Raw genomic sequence first — 16931 nt, 5'->3', positions numbered from 1 at the left:
CGCCCGTGCCCGCGGCCGGGAGCGGCGGGGACCAGCGCGGCGGCTCGCCGGTGCCAGTGGGCAAATCCTCTCCCTCGGGAGCGGCGAAGGCGCTGCCGCGCCTCGGCGGGGAGCGGCGTGTCCCCGCGCGGCCGCCGTAGCGCCGCCGTTAGGGGCGGGGCGGGAGTTTAAATGGCGGCGGCGGCAGCGGCGCCGCCTTCCCGCTCGAGCGCCATGGCGGGCCCGGCCGCCCCGCGGCCTCTGGGCGGGAAGTCCTTCTACCTCGACCTACCGGGCGGGCGGAGCGCGCGGGAGCTGGCGGAGACCATCCGGCGCCTCGGCGGGGTGAGCGGCCGCGGCGCGCCCGGGGCCTCCCTCGCCTCGGACCCTTCCCCGCCTCGCACCCCCCCCGCGGCGCAGGCGGCCCCGTCTCCGTTCTCGCTCTGTTTCTCTATCTGCCTTTTTTTTTTTTTTTTTAATAGTTTCTCTATTTTTTCGCTCCTCCTGGTGTTGATTTGGCGTCGCAATGCTGTCGCCCGGCTGCCTTTCCCGGTGCCCTGTGGCCGCCCGGCCTCGCCTCGCAGCCCGTTAGCCTCCCTCCACCGCCCCCCCCGGCCCCTCGCTGACCCCCACACCACACCCCCCAGGCCCCTCGTTTTTTGACTGCCTGGTCCTGGCAACATCTTCTGGGTGGTAGCAACTGGTTGCCCAGCCATGGGAGCGCCTTCCAGGCGGTGGTAACTAGTTCCCGGCTATGAGAGCACTTTCCAGTCAGGGGTAACTGGTTGCTTGGTCCTGGGAGCATCTTCCAGTAGATGGCAACGGGTTGCCTGGATGTGCAGGTGCCTCCCAGGTGGTGGTGACTAACTGGTTTTATGGTGATGGGAGTTCCTTCCAGTAGGTACTAACTGGTTACTTGGTGATGGAAGCATCTTCCAGTCAGTGATAACTGGTTGCCTGATCATGGGAGCACCTTCTGGTTGGTGGTAACTGGTTACCAGGTGATAGGAGTACCTTCTAGTCAGTGATACTGATTGTCTGATCGTGGAGAAAGCTTTTTGAGTGGTGGTAACTGGTTGCCTAGTTCCCCCTCATAACACACTGTGGCAGCTTAACTTTTTAAGGAAGTTGTGAGACTTCCAAATATTTCCAGAAATTCAACACAGGGTAAAGTAACACCAACCAAGTCTCTTTTGTCATGTAGCTGTGTGCTTTTCTCATGATTTTCCCAGAAAAGCCATCTGGACCCTTCCCTGTGAGAAGCAGTTGTTTGGGTGGATCTGTACAATATTCACTGTGGTCTCTCCAGTTTTTCTTGGTGCTGATGCTGCTCACCAATTCCTTATATCCTCTCCCAAGACCCTTCAAAAAGTATCATCGCTTCAGTCACCCAGGCTGGCACTGAGGACAGGAGTTGTACCCAGCAGCTGGTTGTTCGTCTGTCTCATCTTTCAGTTTCCTTATGACTCTTAAGTACAGTTTGGTTCTAATAGTTGTTACTGTTTTCAGACTGTTTAACCTCTCTGAAGTGAATTTCTCAAATGCACCCCAAAAACTTCCTTAAATCCTTCAATGCTATGCACAAGTGTAAAATTTTCATTTAGTTTTTGTTGCTGCTGTATCTCTGCTGCCAGGAACATGTGTTGGCTGTAGAGACATGTGGGGGAGCTGGCTTGCACTTTCTTTCCTGGTTTTTTTTAATCATGCTGAACTTGCTGGTTTCTTTCTGTCCTCCCCGGTACACTCAGGGACACTCTTCTTGTAGCATCTCTTATTTAGCTGTGCGTCTTCAAGTTGGAGCACTACTTGCTCCCTACAGTCAGTTATTTCTCTGCATAGCTGCCACATACTTAGAAATAATTTTAGCCTTTCTATGGTCTCTCTAGTTTCTTATCAAACATCATCTCAGGCCACTTCCCTCTCTGAAATGCAGTCTACCGGGAGTGGAGTTCTCATTCCTCTTGTTCCTGTGGAGATACTGCGCTCAACTATACCACAGCCACCATCTGTATAACAGCTCTTCAACAGTAATACCCAAATCCAGGTCCTGGGTGTTGTTCAGGACCAAGTTAAGGGCATTTTATGGCCTTGGACTTGCATGTATATCTTGTACTTACCCTTGACCTAGGGCCAGTAACATCCTGGAGCGTTATTTGGATGGGGAGATTTTGATTTACTCTTCTCTGTGCTTGCAGCCCCCTTGATCTCCTGTAACACAAGTCACCGTTGCAGGGCGGTCTGCAGTGTCGTTTGTGGCACTTCACACAGGTCCAGGATATGGAGCCACAGGGGTCTGTAACGCAGCAGAGCCGCCTCGTTCGGCAGCCGTGACTTCCAAGTGCTCAGATCTTTGTTTTCCCGTGGGCTCCACAGCTGTGTGTTAGTGGCCCACGGCTGTCTGCCTTCTGCTGCATTTCTGATAAGCCTACTGTTAGTACGACAAATTCTGGTTTTTAACCTCTTCCTTGAGCTTTGAGCTTCTGTGCAAAGGTGCGTGTGTGTGTTTTGGCTTCCTAGTTCCCTCCTGCCCTGTTCTATGTGGAGCTGCTTGTGCCAGCTGTTCACTTACTACTTTATTTTGCTAAAATGAGTTCTGTTCTCCTGAGAACAACTCTTATACACTGATACATGGTGTCCAGGGCCTTTTTCTCAGCTATTGCTTTTTTCTGAAACCATTGCTTGACCAGTAGATAATGGTAGACAGTGTCATGAAGGCCTCAATGGGAAGGTTCTGGTGATTATTTGCAGTGTATCTCTAGGGCATGCACTCTGTGCATCATGAGATCCCCTCTCCTTCTGGGAGACAGCAGTAAGGAATGGAAGAAGGAACTACCTGTTGAGATGAGTACTTCCAGCAGTTCCTTAACTGTGTAGGGGAGTAAACTAAAGGCAGTAGTTCTTGTTTAGCAGGATCCTTCCAGCTCAGAATTGGACAGTTTCAGAGCTGCTCTGTTCTGTCTCTTGCTGCAGGTGACCGAAAGCTTCCTAAGCAAAGAAGTCAGCTACGTCGTTTCCAGCAACAAAGAAGCTAAACAAGACAAAGCCCAGACTCAGACTGAAAAGTGGAGCAGCATAACTTCAGAAGATGCAAAAGCCACAAGCCCAATGCCTTCTGCCTCCAAAGGGAACCACACCAGACCTCACCAGAAGCCACCAGACACTGTAAGAGCTATAAAGGTTTAGGCATCTCAAAGTTTGGCCCAAGGGATCTGTAGAGTAGAACCTGAGACCAGTGTTGGAAGGTAAAGTTATTCCTGCTCTGAGCAAACATGCTGTGGTTCTTTTTCCCCTGGTCTTGCTGTTCATATTCCTACCCCTGTTCCTTGTATCTGCACATCATTGTTCACTCAAATGTGCGTGTCACGGCTTTGAGCTAGTAAACAAGGATATCTACTCAAATGGCAGAGGAAATAGAGGGCTTGGCTGGCTTCCTGATAGAACAGGCAATTGTCCTAATGTAGAGCTGTGTCTAGAAAAGCCAGAGAAATGAAAATAAAGCTGTTGCAGGCTCTGGAAGTGTGCTCACAGACACAGATAGGGCAAGGCCGTTGTAACCTGGGAGGAGATCTACAAGGGTAGCTTGCAAGGAGGGATATCTCTAGGTCCTATTCAGCCTTCCAGGGCTGGGATTTCTGGTCAGCAGTGCTTGTGGCCAAAGCTCCAACATCCTGCATTGAACACTGGCGTCTGCTGGAAGGTGTCACTATTAGCCCACTCTCAGCCAGGGGCATCTCTACCAGCTGGCCCACGAGCACCTGCAGGTGGGAAGCCTGAGCTGATGTCAGGGCTTTGACTCACGGGTTTGTTCCCCTGTCATTGCTCACAGTGCTATCCACCTTCTAACAAAGAGCTTAAACGATTTGCTGAAATAATTTCCTTGTGAATGAGGCTCTGTTCCCAGGAAGGGCTAGCAAGGATGTTCCTAACCCCTGCCAGCCCGTTGGGATGTGGCAGACAGAGTTTCCAAGCTAAGCTGCTGCTTCCTCTTGTCTCTCTCTGGAGTATTCACTGCTGTTCAGTAAAAGCCAAGCCTTGGCGAACAGCTGCTTAGGGTAAACCTAATGGGTGCCTTTGCAGTTTGTGTTCTCTGGAAATGCTCAGTCCTGCTGTCTTAGAGATGAAGTGTTGGCCAGACTCCCCTCCCCAGCAGGGAGCCAGTATCACTAGTAACAGTTCTTACTGGACAGCCCCGCTGTCCCCAGCTTGCCGCTGCCTGGTAGCTCTTTGCTTTAATGTAGTGCCTGGCTTCTTCATCTGCAGGCCCTGATCAGCAGGGGGAAGGAACTGCTGCAGAAGGCCATGAAGAATCAGGTGAGCAGCATGTGGATGGGCTTTTCTCTAGCTGAGTACGTTCAAAGTACTGCTGAGCAGCGCAGAATCCGTGCCAGACGCTTCTCCAGAGCCCCTGCCTGCTGAAGGGAGCAGGCTCTGGGGCTGGTAGAGGTATGAAGCAGTTGCCTGTGGCTCTGCAGGATATTGTGCAGTGCTTCTGGGCACTTTTCTTCATGGAGCCATGTCATCTGTCCACTTTAGTACTTCTAAGGCCTGTCCCAGTGATCTGGATGCTCAACACAAGACCCGTTGTTAGATGAATTTTTAGCCTAGAAAGAACTAAAGCCATATAGTTGGGGCAAAAGGCTACCCAGAAGTGCTTTCACTAATGTCACAAGTGGCCAGAAGAATCTCAGTGCCTACCGAGAAGTTCATGCTATAGCAGGGATTAAAAATTTGACCTAGATGCTACTATTAATTTGGGGTAGATAAAGCATGGCTTCAAACCCTTTCTGCTGTGCCCTGAATTTAATAACAGCTACACAATGGTCTGTCAATTGGACAACAGGAATATCTCTCTGAAGTAGATTTAGAGCTGCATGAGCTCATACAGCCCTCTCTGCTTTGAGCTGTACCTTGCCAAACCTCTCTGTTTGTACAGGACACCTGTGGTGGCAGCAGTATCCTCGCCAACGCTCGCCTGTGGGGAGTCCAGATCTTGCACGTGGATGGTATCCTTCTCTAGAGGCTGAAATTTAGCTGTTGGTAATTAGTGATTTTTGAGACAGGTGGAGCAGAAGTGGTGTAGTGAGTGTGATATGGGAGAAGGAAGAAATTGCAGGCAGTACCTTGTAGCTGACTTATGCTGTCCTGGCCATGGCTGGCGAGGTCTGCCCTTCAAAAACCAGATTAACTTGTCCAGAATATGCTACTGTCACATTTACAACAGCAAACACTGAGTATTTTGTAATATACTGAAGCTGTAATATTAGAAAATGTTAGTAACTTGGTCAGTGCGTTAATTTGTGCCAAAAAGACCATTTTTACTAATTGACCTGGAAGTATGGATCCTGATAATGGCAGGATTTAGTCGTTTTAATTAGGAAGTGCTGATGTTTGAGGATCTGTGCTGGAAGGCATTTCCCGTCTCAGTGATGAATGGGGAGGGGGTGATGGGAAAGACAGATGGTGAAACTCTGATTCTAATAATAGATCTGGAGTAAAAGGTTCCTGAGTGTCCAATGACAGTGACATACGGCTGTGGCTGAGCTTGTCTGGATGCACGATGGAGGCAGCTGCTGCCAGTACGTGTTCCTGAGCAGCAGCTCTGCTGAACCGCAGCGGCATTGCAAGCCTGTCAGGGCTTTCAAGGGCCAGGGTCTGGTCTGCATGCTGCAGAACTCCGAACAGCATCTTGTTTCTGCAGAGACTTAAAGCCAGCTCCAGCTCTGTTAAAGAGCAAAACCGTGTTATCCTTCAAAGCACTCTCTCTTGGCTGCTCCTTGGGCAAATTGTGTAGTGGTGATGTTCTGCCAGGGGATGGCAGGCTCAGGTGCCAGGTGCTTTTCCCTGGCGCAGATGGGGAGTTACACTTGTGCTGCAGTCAGTGCAGGGGAACAACTCACCTTCTCTTGTTGAGCTCTTTGACATCCCACCTGCGCAGAAATGGTGTCATATGCTCAACAGCTGCTGCGTGCTGTCTTGGGAGCAAGGAAACGGTGCCAGAAGACAGAGGTAACTGTCTTAACTCCAGCCAGTCTGAGGCGCTTAGGGTCCCTCGGTAGCTCTAAGTAATCCTCCTAGCTCCTCTAGTGCTAATGGGCTAGTAAACAGGGTGATTCCCTAGGTTTTCATCCAACACTGAGCAATCTGGTACTTCTCTTTATTAATGGAGATGACAAAATGAAAAGAGTTTTTCCTTTTATAAAGTGACGGTAAAACCAGATGAGAGTGAGGCAGCTGTTAGTTATCAACATCATCTGTAGCAGAACTAATACTGATTTTGACTTGTACAGGACTAAGGGTGAAATGAAGATCATATGCAGCTAATACACTGGCTTTCTGAGGTGCTTTTTAATGCATTGGGGAGGTCAGTGAGAAGGTAGGGCCTAAGATCAGAGAGCGGCAGCCTGTATGTTGTATTTAAACTAACTCTAGATAACTTGAGAGACAAAATATTAGGGGGAGGTGATACAGTCTCTGATGCAGGAGCTCTGAAGTGGTGGGTGAGACTGCTCTAATCTCTTTGCTGCTCTGGGATCAGTAATTACAGTTCTGCCTGTGCTGGCTCCCATGCTAAATATGTCACTTTTTCCTTTAGGCAAAATGCCTTGCATCTGGATCAAAAATTCGCAAAGGTAGGCTCAGAAGTTGTGCTTCTATTTACACTTAAGAGGCAGAGCTGCTTGAAGAAGCCTTGTTTAAAATCTGAAAATCCATCCGAAACTTAAGCAATCAAAAATATGCCAACTGTTGAGGCTGTTTCTCTTGAATGGTTTTTTTAACTCCTTGCCTGAGTCTAGCTGCAACCTCCTAATACAGCTGAGGACATTATGCCTTTGATTTCCAGCAGTGTTTTTAAAAATCCCATAAAATGTTTGCAGTGCAGCTCCCAGAATCCTGAGGCACCTGAGAACTGAGCTGCTGGCACTGCACACTGAATCCACTGGCTCAAACGAAGTTTTGAAGAATAATGCATCCTACAGAGGAGAGCGTGTTCCTCACAACCCACTCACTTCTGTTAGGCTGAAATGTACTGCTGAGACACCAATCTAGGGATAACATTTCCAAAGGAGGAGGGAGGGGGGGAAAAAAGCAGGTTCTCATCTGCAATTAGACAAGAGCCAATTGTGGTACTGAGATTGGCACCAGTGATTTAAGTTAATTTGTGACTTTGCTCGTTGGGGAGTGAAAGCTCAGTAATATCTCAGAGCGGGTTCCAGCCTGGATTCTGTGTGTGACACTTTGAATATTATTTTCCAGTCTTGGGGGGTAGGTGGTGAAAAAAGGCTGGAAAAGCTGTTGGATAAGGCAAATTGTCTGTTGCAGGCTCAGAGCTTGTCGTTGTGGCATACTCTGAACCCTGCCTGAGGACTTGTGGTGACAGCTGAACCGTTTGTCACTGTTCAGCACTCTGCCGTGAGCGCAGGACCTGCGCACCAGTCTGAATTTTATCTAGGGCCTTAAACGTGGCCTTGCTTTCAGGAGTGCTAAGCATTTGGCAGCATTTACGTGGAAAAATTGATTCTGTACTTAAATAGCTACTTTAGTGACATAACAGCACATTTGATGCAAGCTCAGGATGAGGCTCGAGGAATTAACTGGTGAGGACAGGTGAACTCAGCCTTCCTGGAGAATGAGGTTAAATTTTCTTTGGAGAAAATAGCATTGGTGCCAGTATCACAAGGAAAAAACCACCTCGCCCTTCAGAGGCAGTAAGAGAGGCACAGGAGGCTTGGTTTCAGGGTCAGGCAGATGCCCTGTGGGAGTACCTTGGTGTTCATTTGTTTCTTAACCGGATCTGTACTCATATTTCCAGGCTGAGCGTAATGTTATCACTTGCCAATTGAACATACCTTCGAGGCAGGAGGGACCCAGTAGCCTCTTCTCCCAGCCTGGCTCTGAAAACCTTTTCCCTGAATGTTCCGCTGAGGCTTTCTTCTGCTCCCTTAATATATATTATGCCTCTGGAGGAAGTATAGCTGCTGTTTGCCCTCCTTGGGGACCAAGTAAAGGCCAGATATTGCTCTTTAGCATGCCAGGCTTGGCTATGCAGCATGTTGGTTTGGCTCCAGCAGCTCTTACTGCTTTGAGTTAACTGTCCTGGCCTGAGCCATTCTGCACTCTGGGCTGTTGTGTAAAAGTAAAGGGAGAAAAGGGTGCTGGAAATGTTGATGCAGAGCTCTGTGCTTGTGCAACTGCTGCTGCAGTTTGTTTCTTACAAATGCATGTCTCGTGCTTGGCGGCATGTTGCATTGAGGATGTGACAGTTCTAAGGATCTGAATCAGAATTGGAGGCTTGGGGTTAGGTCACTGGCTGGTAAGACTGAGTAGACATTAAAGATGCAAGGAGCTTAGCTGGAAGTTCTTTCAGAGGTGGAAACAGTCCACAGTTGGGCTGCCTCTCGGGTTTGGTCACCCTGCTGAATATTCTGGAGGTGGGGTGGGGGTGGTAGATTACCCAAGGAGCTCTTTTGGCTGCACTTTAGCCATCACTTGGCATTCACGGGTGTCAGAAGCACTGATGAGCCTGGCTCTGCAGTCCAGTTCTGTTGGGGAATGAATAAGTAGGGTATTTGGCCAGGGCAACTTCTAACCAGCTTGCTTTCTAGCAGGAAAATTGAAGCCCCCTTTTCTGAAGGTTGAAGACCAGAGCAGGTAAATGAGGTCTTTCTAAATATCACACCTTAAGACCTCGGGGCTCCCAGGGGGGGTGTCCTTTACTGGTTTTATTTGCAGTGAATATTCTGTCCGCAAGGCAGAGCGTGGCTTCTCTGAGGACCCTGTTACACACCAGCAAGTTGACACTCTCCTAGAGGGAGGCAAACGGAGTGTAGAGAAACAATCTAGGTGGCTCATATGTCAGGGGGGGAAAAAGGTGTTAAACGAGACTTGACAACAGAGTTTACTTCCTTGCTTGGGTTCTGTTTGTGATCCTCAGCCGGTCACTTAATCTGCTTGAGCCCTCTGAAATGAGGAAAGAGATTGAAACATGAGGTCAGGGCCTGTAACTTGATTACAGCATTCAGCACAAGGGGATCTGATCTCTGTGGTGTTTCTAACAACTCTGTAACTCTAACAGTATCCAGAGTGCTAATTAATTATTCTGAAGACAACATTTAAAGCAGCTTTAGAGTCAAATATTAGGGTTTACATGCTGCATGCAATAAAGTGTGAAGAGAGAGATGTCCTAGGAACCAAAACCTTCCCATTCTGCTCTGTAGCTGAAAATACTGCACTGGCTGCTGCTGATTGCCTCGGGGGCAGAAGGTGGGTTTTTAGCTGAGCAGGCAAGCCTGCCTTCTGTCCAAAACACCCCCTGTCGATGCTGTCACTGGGAATCGGGTTTAGTACTTCCAGTGAGAAACAGGGAAATCTCTGGAACAGCCAAATGAAAGGACAGTGATGGCCAGTATCCATCATAAGTAAGACAGCACCTTGAGCCTCTCTCGGGGTGGGGGTGGGACGGACACGGGACACGGGGACAGCTCTCTAGTCATGCTATCAATGCCATGTCTGATGTCCTGATCTGCTGCTTTCAGGCAGTTCCGACCCTTCCATCACCAGTTCAAAAGCTTTCCTGACCTGAATTTCCTGGCACCCAAAAGCTCCAGCCCATTTGAGCCTCTGAAAAGCCTCTCAAATTCTTGCAGAGCCAGGTAAGTTGTAGCTCTTTCTGTGCAAGTTTTTAACCCAACTCCTCTAACTGCTGCCCTGCTGGCTCCTGGGATTTAGAGAATCCCTTGCCTTCTGGATGCAGGCGAAAGGAGCCCTGTTCTGGGTTGAACAGCTGTAGTTATAAAAGGCAGCACTGCCTCCCTGCCCCGCACACCGGCAGCTGGGCACCTGCTGCTCTGTCAGGTGAGGGCAGGGAGGATCTTTGCTGTTCCTTGCAGGGCTGTGGAGGGCTGTGCGATGCGCAGCGATGGGGAGAAGAGCCCCCGATCCACAGCGGTCACTGTGCCCAAGAAAAAGAGGGGATTTTGTGAGTGCTGCCAGGAGACCTTCGAAGAGCTGCAGAAGGTAAAGGCTCCCCTGGGACCTGGTTCCTTGCAAAAGTTACAGGGGCCACTCGGCAGCTTAGTTACGGTGATGTGCCTGTTACCAACATGAACCCTTCGGGAAGGAGGGCCGGTGGCTGTACATGCAGCCTTGGTGGTAACTCCTGGGATCAGCCTCGTGGATGAACACCACAGTGTGTCTGTGACCTCCTGGTCTGTACAAACAATGGTATTGAAGATTAGAGCACGACATGCTCATCTCTGCGGCTAGGAAATCCTTAAGGATCATCCCCTGACCTGATCTGTGGGGTGGGAAGCCTGTTCCACAGCGGCTGGGGGACACAGCCTACGTATTTGGAGTCTGCTTTTATACTAGCTGCTGGGCAAAGCTGTAGGCTGCTGTTGGGTACAGACACAACCTCCTTTCAGCAGGTGTCTATGGGAACAGAACACTCGCTGTAGGCAACCGGGGGTAACAGCACTGCCTGTTTCCCAGATCTGCTTCCCAACAGCAGCTCTATCTGATGAAAAGGCTGTTTCCCTCTAGTCTGTTAGGCTGTGGAAAGTGGTTGTTACTGCAGATTTCCCTCCTGTGAAAGAATAAGTGTTGCTAAAAGGGCCTCTGCCACCTTCCAGCATCTCCAGAGCCCTCAGCACAAGCAGTTTGCGCTGGACGACTCGCAGTACGCCCCTGTGGATCGTGTCATCTCTCAGCTCACCAACAACTTTGTGGAGCAGTCAGACAAGTAAGTCTTTGCAAAACTGGTAACTCCTGGATCTGAAAAGCAGCACAGTGTCACACAGGCAGGCTCACAGTCTCTGCTGCTGTAGCACTGGTCCCTAGCTCATGTCTTCTGCCAGGGAATGGGCCGGGCAGGAGCAGAGGGCTGCGGCTGACTGCAGGCAACCTGGCACCTGCCAGGCAGAGTTCAGACAGGCTGTGGGAGATGTTCTTGCATTTCTGTGGCTTCTCTGCTTCGGGGAAATTCCTGTGGATTTCGAGTGCCTCTTAAACTAGGGAGGGCAGCTGAGCCCATCTCTTCTGTCCCCATGTCTAATGCAAACCCTGCTGTTCTGTAGCACTCCTGCACACGGGCCCTGGGCTGTGGAGAAGGCCGAGAGATCCTTCATGCTGCCCATCTCCTCTGCCAGCAGCAGTATCACTGTTTGCTGAGCCTCACCAGTCTAAAATTTCTTACCGCCTCCTGAGCAAGGGCTTCAAACACCCTGCACTGCAGAAAATGCTTTATCTCTGGGGGGGAGGGTGTTGCTAGGCCCAGAGAGAGTGAGCATTAACTGATGGTTCTTCTCAGGGTGCTTCAGTCCTGCCTGACAGATGAACGCGTAGTGCCTCAAGCACAAGTTACTGGAGGAATTGAGATGCTGACAGCAGATCTGGGAAAGGAAAGGGAGCAGACTGGGCAGGGTGCTGTGGAACTGGTAACTGATACGGAGTGTGATCGTGGCCTGAAGACCAAGGGAAGGTCCCCTTGCCTGCCCAGGGACAGGGTCAGTAATCTCAGAGGAGGAGGAGGGTTGCCAGAGAACTGCTCTCTGGAGCTTCCTGTCCGACCAGGACTTGCCAGAGGGGTCTGTGCTACGCCTGGCACCGCGGAGGAGGCTGTGGTGGGGGGTACAGGTTGGGGCTCAGCTCCTGACCTGGACTGGGCTACTCGTGTGGTGACCACTTGTGTCGGAGAAGCGACTGCTACTTCGTCTGAACCTCAGAAACAGCAAGTGCTTGGGTCTAGCAGCCACCTTCCCCAGGCAGCGCCTGCCTCCAGAAAACGCCAGCTCTCCTCCAGACAGAGCGACCAGGTGGAAAAGAAGCCCCGGCAGGAGCTGGGTGTTGGCCCCTCTACCTGCACGCAGACAAACCCAACGGATGGTGGGGTGGGTGGACAGGGTGCAGGACAGACGTCTGAGCTTGGCTTGCCTGGTGTGGTGGAGGCTGGCAGCTTGCCTCTGAGCACAAAGCTCTCCAACAGACCTCGTAGCTCCCTTGGTTTGGAGCAGTGCCTGTGTGGGAGCCCTGGGGACCCTGCATTGCGGCCGGGTTCCCTCCAAGCTGTGTCTGTGGGTTTTGATCCCGCAGAGGCTCCCGCTGCCAGCGAGCATGGCTGGAGCGGAGCGAGCACGAGTTCCCAGGGGAAGCAGCTCAGAGGGGAAAATGAAAACACACCCAGAAATGTGAATAGTCCCAAGCTGGAGAGCACAATGAGCAAGACCAGCTGTCATACTGGCTGGGTGCCCTCTCCAAAACTGCCTGTGGCTGAAGCCAGATGTTGCTGCTCACTCTGTGTCAGAGCAGCAGAAAAAATAGCACCCGAACTACCTGACCTCCTGGGCCACAGCAGGGAGCAGGCTCCGTGCCCTGGGCTCCTCCAGCCTCTTCCACGTAATGCACAGGCTGATCAGGACTTCAGCAAAAGTTCTTCTGAGTCGGACTGGGATGTGCAGCTGCTCTCCACCCTAACAAGTGTCCAGGACGGCAGGATTCAGGCTGTGGACAGGGACTTGCTCCAGAGGACACATGTCAATGTGAGGGACACTGGGTATGAGTCTCAGCTCTGCTCAGTCCTGAAACAGAAGTCAGAGCTTGCCTGGGCAGGCAAAGAGGACAAGAACTGCCGGAACTGTTGCACAGAGACAAAAGGAGCCTCTTTCCCCATATTTGGGACCTTTTTTGGCAGCTGGACTAGTTAAAACCACCTCCTGGGAGTTCTCTGGGCCCTTAGCGGGAGCTGTGAAGTGGCTGGGAAGGGATTTAACAAGCCACCTCCCTGTCAGGACCAGGAGGCCCAGCCGAGAGCCAGAGTGAGGACCATGGGCTGCACAGTGGTCTCCAGACAGCGCAGACAGCCCAGCAGCTCTGCTGTTGGGAACTGATGGGTGATGCAGCAGTTTCACCGCCCTCGGCTGGGATCTTCCCTCCTCTCTGCTGGTAACATTTAGAGCCAATAGCTTCCTCCTCTATCTCCTCACTGGGCTGCTGACAAGATGGTCTTTCTCTGGAAGTATCTGTTCATCAGGAATGTGGTCTTTGACCTTCCAGAAGGAGAGCACGGCCTGTTCCTCCTTTCGCCCACACCTTGGACGTGCATGTGGTGGAGAGGAGCGCCACGGGGGTGAGATCTGTGTTCTTCACGTGGTTTGGGGGTTTGTTGGATGTCTGAGTATTTACAGATGTTTGTAACTGGCACCGTTTGATTTTTATTTTTTTTTTTAGCAAACCTTTAAACTTTTAAATAAAATGGAAGATGAGATCCTGCTCTGCTGTGTATGCTGGATAAAACATACTGGTGGCCTAAGCATAACCAAAAATCTTGTGGAAAGTCTGTCAGTAGAAGTTGGGCGATGTCTGGTCAGAAGCCTTGCTGGGAGGGATCTGTGGGTGGTGGTGAACACCAGGCTCTGGCCACCATACGTGGTTTGCCCTAGGGATGGGGTCAGCGAGCTGTGGGAAGCTGCTGTGCCCAGCGCAGGGCCTGCCCTGTGTGGGATGGCCCTCGGCAAAGAGGCATGTGGAGAAACGAGCGCAGCTGGGGGGAGACTATTGACCTCTCCTGGGCATGGGGCCAAGGAGAGGAGGTCAGAGCTGGGCTGGGTTGGTCTTGCTGAGGAGGTTCTGGGGTATCAAAAAGCAGCCTGTGACTTCTTGAAGGGCGGTTCCAAGTAGGACGGAGCCAAGCTTTCCGTGCTGCAAGCTCGGGCTTCAAGATGCAGGTTGGGAAAATGAAAGGCTCCCTCCCCAGGAGGGTGGGACAGCCCTGGGCCAGGGACCCAGAGGAGTGGGGTCTGTGTGTTCTTGGAGATTTTTAAGCCTTGAGTGAAGGACAACCATCCCTCCTTCACTCAGGGCTTGAAGTGAAGCCCTGAGCAAGTGAATAAGGTCCAGCCTCCTGCTCACAGCAGGAGTACATGAGACTTCAGAGGTTCCTGCTGAGCTAAATCATTCTCCAGTGCATCAGCCAAACTCCAGCTGTTCTTCACCTACTGAAGAAGCTGTGCAGGTTATGAAGGGCTGAGCAAAGCTGCTGCAGGAGCTGAACCACACCAGGCGTGGGGCTTTGCTGTGGACATGTCCCTGTAGCTGTTTGATGTCCCAGCTGGAGGATAACCCTGGAAGAGAGGTAGAAATGGGCTTGGTGCACCAACCGGCCAGTCTCCGTGTGCTTGGTCTCCTGGAGGGTGACACCAGCTCTGTGCCCCTCAGACAGCGAAGAGGGGTGACCCGGCCTACAGAGTGAGCCAGAATGAGTCCCTCCAGACCACTGGTAGGTGTGACCAAAACTCAAGGTGGCCAGTTGTCCCCTGCAGAGATTGGGCTACCTCATGGCAGCATGCTCAGCAGAGGAGGCTTCCCTGCAGTGCCAGCAGAGATGCTGTGGGAGATCAGCTGGGGGGTGACTGTGGTTGTTCCTTCACCACGCTTGGCCCTTCTGTGGAGGGGAGAGGGAGCCCTGGTTGCAGCCTGCTCCCTCCTAATGTTGGCCAGTGGCCTACATCATGGGTCTCCCTAGTCATGGGGAGATGCTTTGTAGACCACGGGGGACTATTCAGGCCTTGGCTCAGATGTTCTGGCTGGAGATAACGCTTGTCATCTGGTGCAGACCCTGTGTAGTGCCTGGCCTCTTTGTCACTGTGGTCCTGAGGACCACCAGGAGAGCGCAGGGAGAGGAGGTCACCCGGGGGCCCTGCAGCCCTCCCTGAGGTGCAGAGCAGATGCTGGATCAGCTCCGCTGTGCTTGGTGCCGCAGGTTCCTCGCCTCATTGCTGCGTCTGTGGCTAATTATTGTGTGGAGGAAGATGAAGGCCTGAGGGTTGCAGGTCACAGCTTCGAAGCCCTGCCTGCCCCATGCTGGGCTTCACGGGAGGGAGGTGTGGGCTGCTCCGGGCAAGGTCAGCCCTGGAAGTGCCGCTTGGCAGCTGGGAGCCGCCGCAGCGTGGCCAAGGAGACGATCAGTGTTACCCGGAGCCTGTTCCCCGTGCAGCTGCCTGACAAAACCAGCGTGGGAGACTCTTCCCTGCACGTGCGCCGGCCCCCGTGCGCACGGGGTGGGGGGTGCTGCGGGGGTGACCTGAGCCCCCCAACCTGAGCGTGACCCTACAGCAGCTCCTCTGCTAAAACCAGGCCGAGATGAACCTGCCCCCTCCGTCCCCGAGCTGCTGCAGGTTTCGGTTCATTAAGGCTCTGCAAAGTGTCGATGGTAACGAGGTGAGCACCAGAGTTTGGGGAGGGGAAAGAAATGGGGCTGGGGCTTGTCCCCCTCCCTGCTCCCCGACCCCGGCTATGTCTCTGCCCTGCCCTGACTTCCCTGCCACCTCCAAATGCTTCTGCCCCCCCACGCCTTTTGCACAAAAGTGATGAAAACCAAAGTGGCTGCTGTTAATGGGGGTGTCAAAGTGGGTTTTGGCACGGGCGGGGAGGGGGCCTGTTGCCCTACCGTGACTCACCGCTTAAAATACTCGACAAACTTCCCGGGAAGGTTAGCCCAGTGCTTCTGCGGGTGGCTTTGAGCTGCATTGCTGCCACCGGGTACCCAAAGGCTTTTGTCACCAGCATGCATGTGAGTCCTGGGGGGGAGAAGGGACCGGGTGCAGGGGGGCCGGAGGAAGGTGTTTGGAGAAGAGAGAGATCCACAGGGAGGGGGCACACACACTGGTGTGACTCCCTGATGTCCCGTGGGGAGGGGCTGGGTGCTGGCATGAGCAGGGAATCCTTTTCCTGGGTTCATCACGGCTGTGGGAGTGCTGGGAGGAGGAGGTGGGGTGCGACGATGCCTCTGGGAGATGCGGGGAGGCCCCCCGGGTGTTGGCTGCCCTGACCTGAGGTGGCACAGCAGGGGTTTAGCAGGAGTGGTGATGCAAAATGGGTCAAAAGACTTAAAATGTGAGATGAGTTGTCCTGGGGGAGGGTGAGATTGGGAACTGGGGGTTCAGGCCCCCCGGCTTGGTCTTTTGTGGGACTTCCAGCGCCCTCCCAGGGCAGCCGGCCTCTGGGATGAGCTGGGGGACACCGAAGTGACTGAATCGCCCCCCCCTGCTCTGGAGCACCGTGGTGGCTGGGCCTTGTCGGGGCAGGGGCTGCCTGTCACCACCTGTGGGGACACCCAGCACCCACCTGGGTGCGGCCCCGGGTGGGGGTGATGGTCTCCGGGAGGTCTCTGTCCCACCTCCGGCCCCGTCTCTGCAGTGGAGGGATGAGTCCCCCCTGCGCTCCATCACCCCGGGGCTCGGAGCCCCCTTGTGCCACCCAGAACAGTCCCTCTGTCCCCCGTGGGGCTGAGCATCACAATGCTGTCCCCCTGCCTCCATCCCACAGCTGCAATCAGCAGGAGCTTACTGGGGCTTTCCACCCCCCCAGATTGTTCTGTTATCCCCAGGTGGGGAATGTGGCCTTGCAGCATCCCCTGAAACTGGGGCAACCCAAGGGATGGGGGGGGGGGCTCGTTTCTGGCACTTCCTGAGGGTTCCGTGTGGCGGCGGGTGACAGCACCCACCCACTGGTGACGGCCCGGGGTTGACCCACTTCCTCGAGTGCCGTGGGTGCTGGCACCCCCCTTCCAGCATCCCGCCGACATCAGCACCGACCGGGGACCCGGGACCAGGCAGGGACCAAGGCCCAGCTGGGGGGGGCTCAGTGCTGGCTGGGGGGCCGTGGGCCCAGCGGAGGGGCTCTGCTAATGGCCGGGTACCAGTTGGGAGCTCCGGCACTGGCTGGGCACACTGGAATGGCCACGGGCGCTGGGACTGGGGACTCAGTCCCAGCTGGGGATCTGCTACCAGTGGAGGGGGGCTTGGTACAGGCTGGGGGCCCAGTACTGGTGTGGGGGGTCCTGTGCTGGCCGGGGGGGGCGGTACTGTTTGAGGGGGGCCCAGCACTGGCTAGGTCCGGTCCCGGTGCTCCCGTACGGACTGGGGGGCTCTGGTACTGGCTGGTCCATCCCCATCCCAGCT

General features: G+C 53.2%; 1 protein-coding gene across 3 annotated transcripts; it reads left to right on the top strand.

Annotated features, from left to right (window-relative positions):
- Positions 1-111: 111 nt before the first annotated feature.
- Positions 112-13231, top strand: DBF4B (DBF4B-CDC7 kinase regulatory subunit). 3 transcript variants are annotated; one of them, XM_074926509.1, is made up of 11 exons: positions 112-324; positions 2950-3141; positions 4240-4290; positions 4913-4982; positions 5915-5985; positions 6572-6608; positions 8586-8628; positions 9513-9629; positions 9867-9993; positions 10608-10717; positions 11285-13231. In XM_074926509.1, exons 1-11 carry the CDS (start codon positions 172-174, stop codon positions 12675-12677), a joined length of 2364 nt encoding a protein of 787 aa, XP_074782610.1. In that variant the 5' UTR covers positions 112-171; the 3' UTR covers positions 12678-13231. The 3 variants fall into 3 exon arrangements, with proteins under 3 accessions (XP_074782610.1, XP_074782608.1, XP_074782611.1); XM_074926507.1 differs by having other exon boundaries at positions 8583-8628; XM_074926510.1 differs by lacking the exons at positions 112-324; positions 2950-3141 and adding an exon at positions 3161-3221 and having other exon boundaries at positions 8583-8628.
- The last annotated feature ends 3700 nt before the right edge of the window (positions 13232-16931 follow it).

This window comes from Athene noctua, chromosome 25, assembly GCF_965140245.1.
Source record: "Athene noctua chromosome 25, bAthNoc1.hap1.1, whole genome shotgun sequence".
Taxonomy (NCBI): domain Eukaryota; kingdom Metazoa; phylum Chordata; class Aves; order Strigiformes; family Strigidae; genus Athene; species Athene noctua.
The sequence above is the reverse complement of the archived record's forward strand: the minus strand, read 5'-3'. Positions and strand labels throughout refer to the sequence as shown.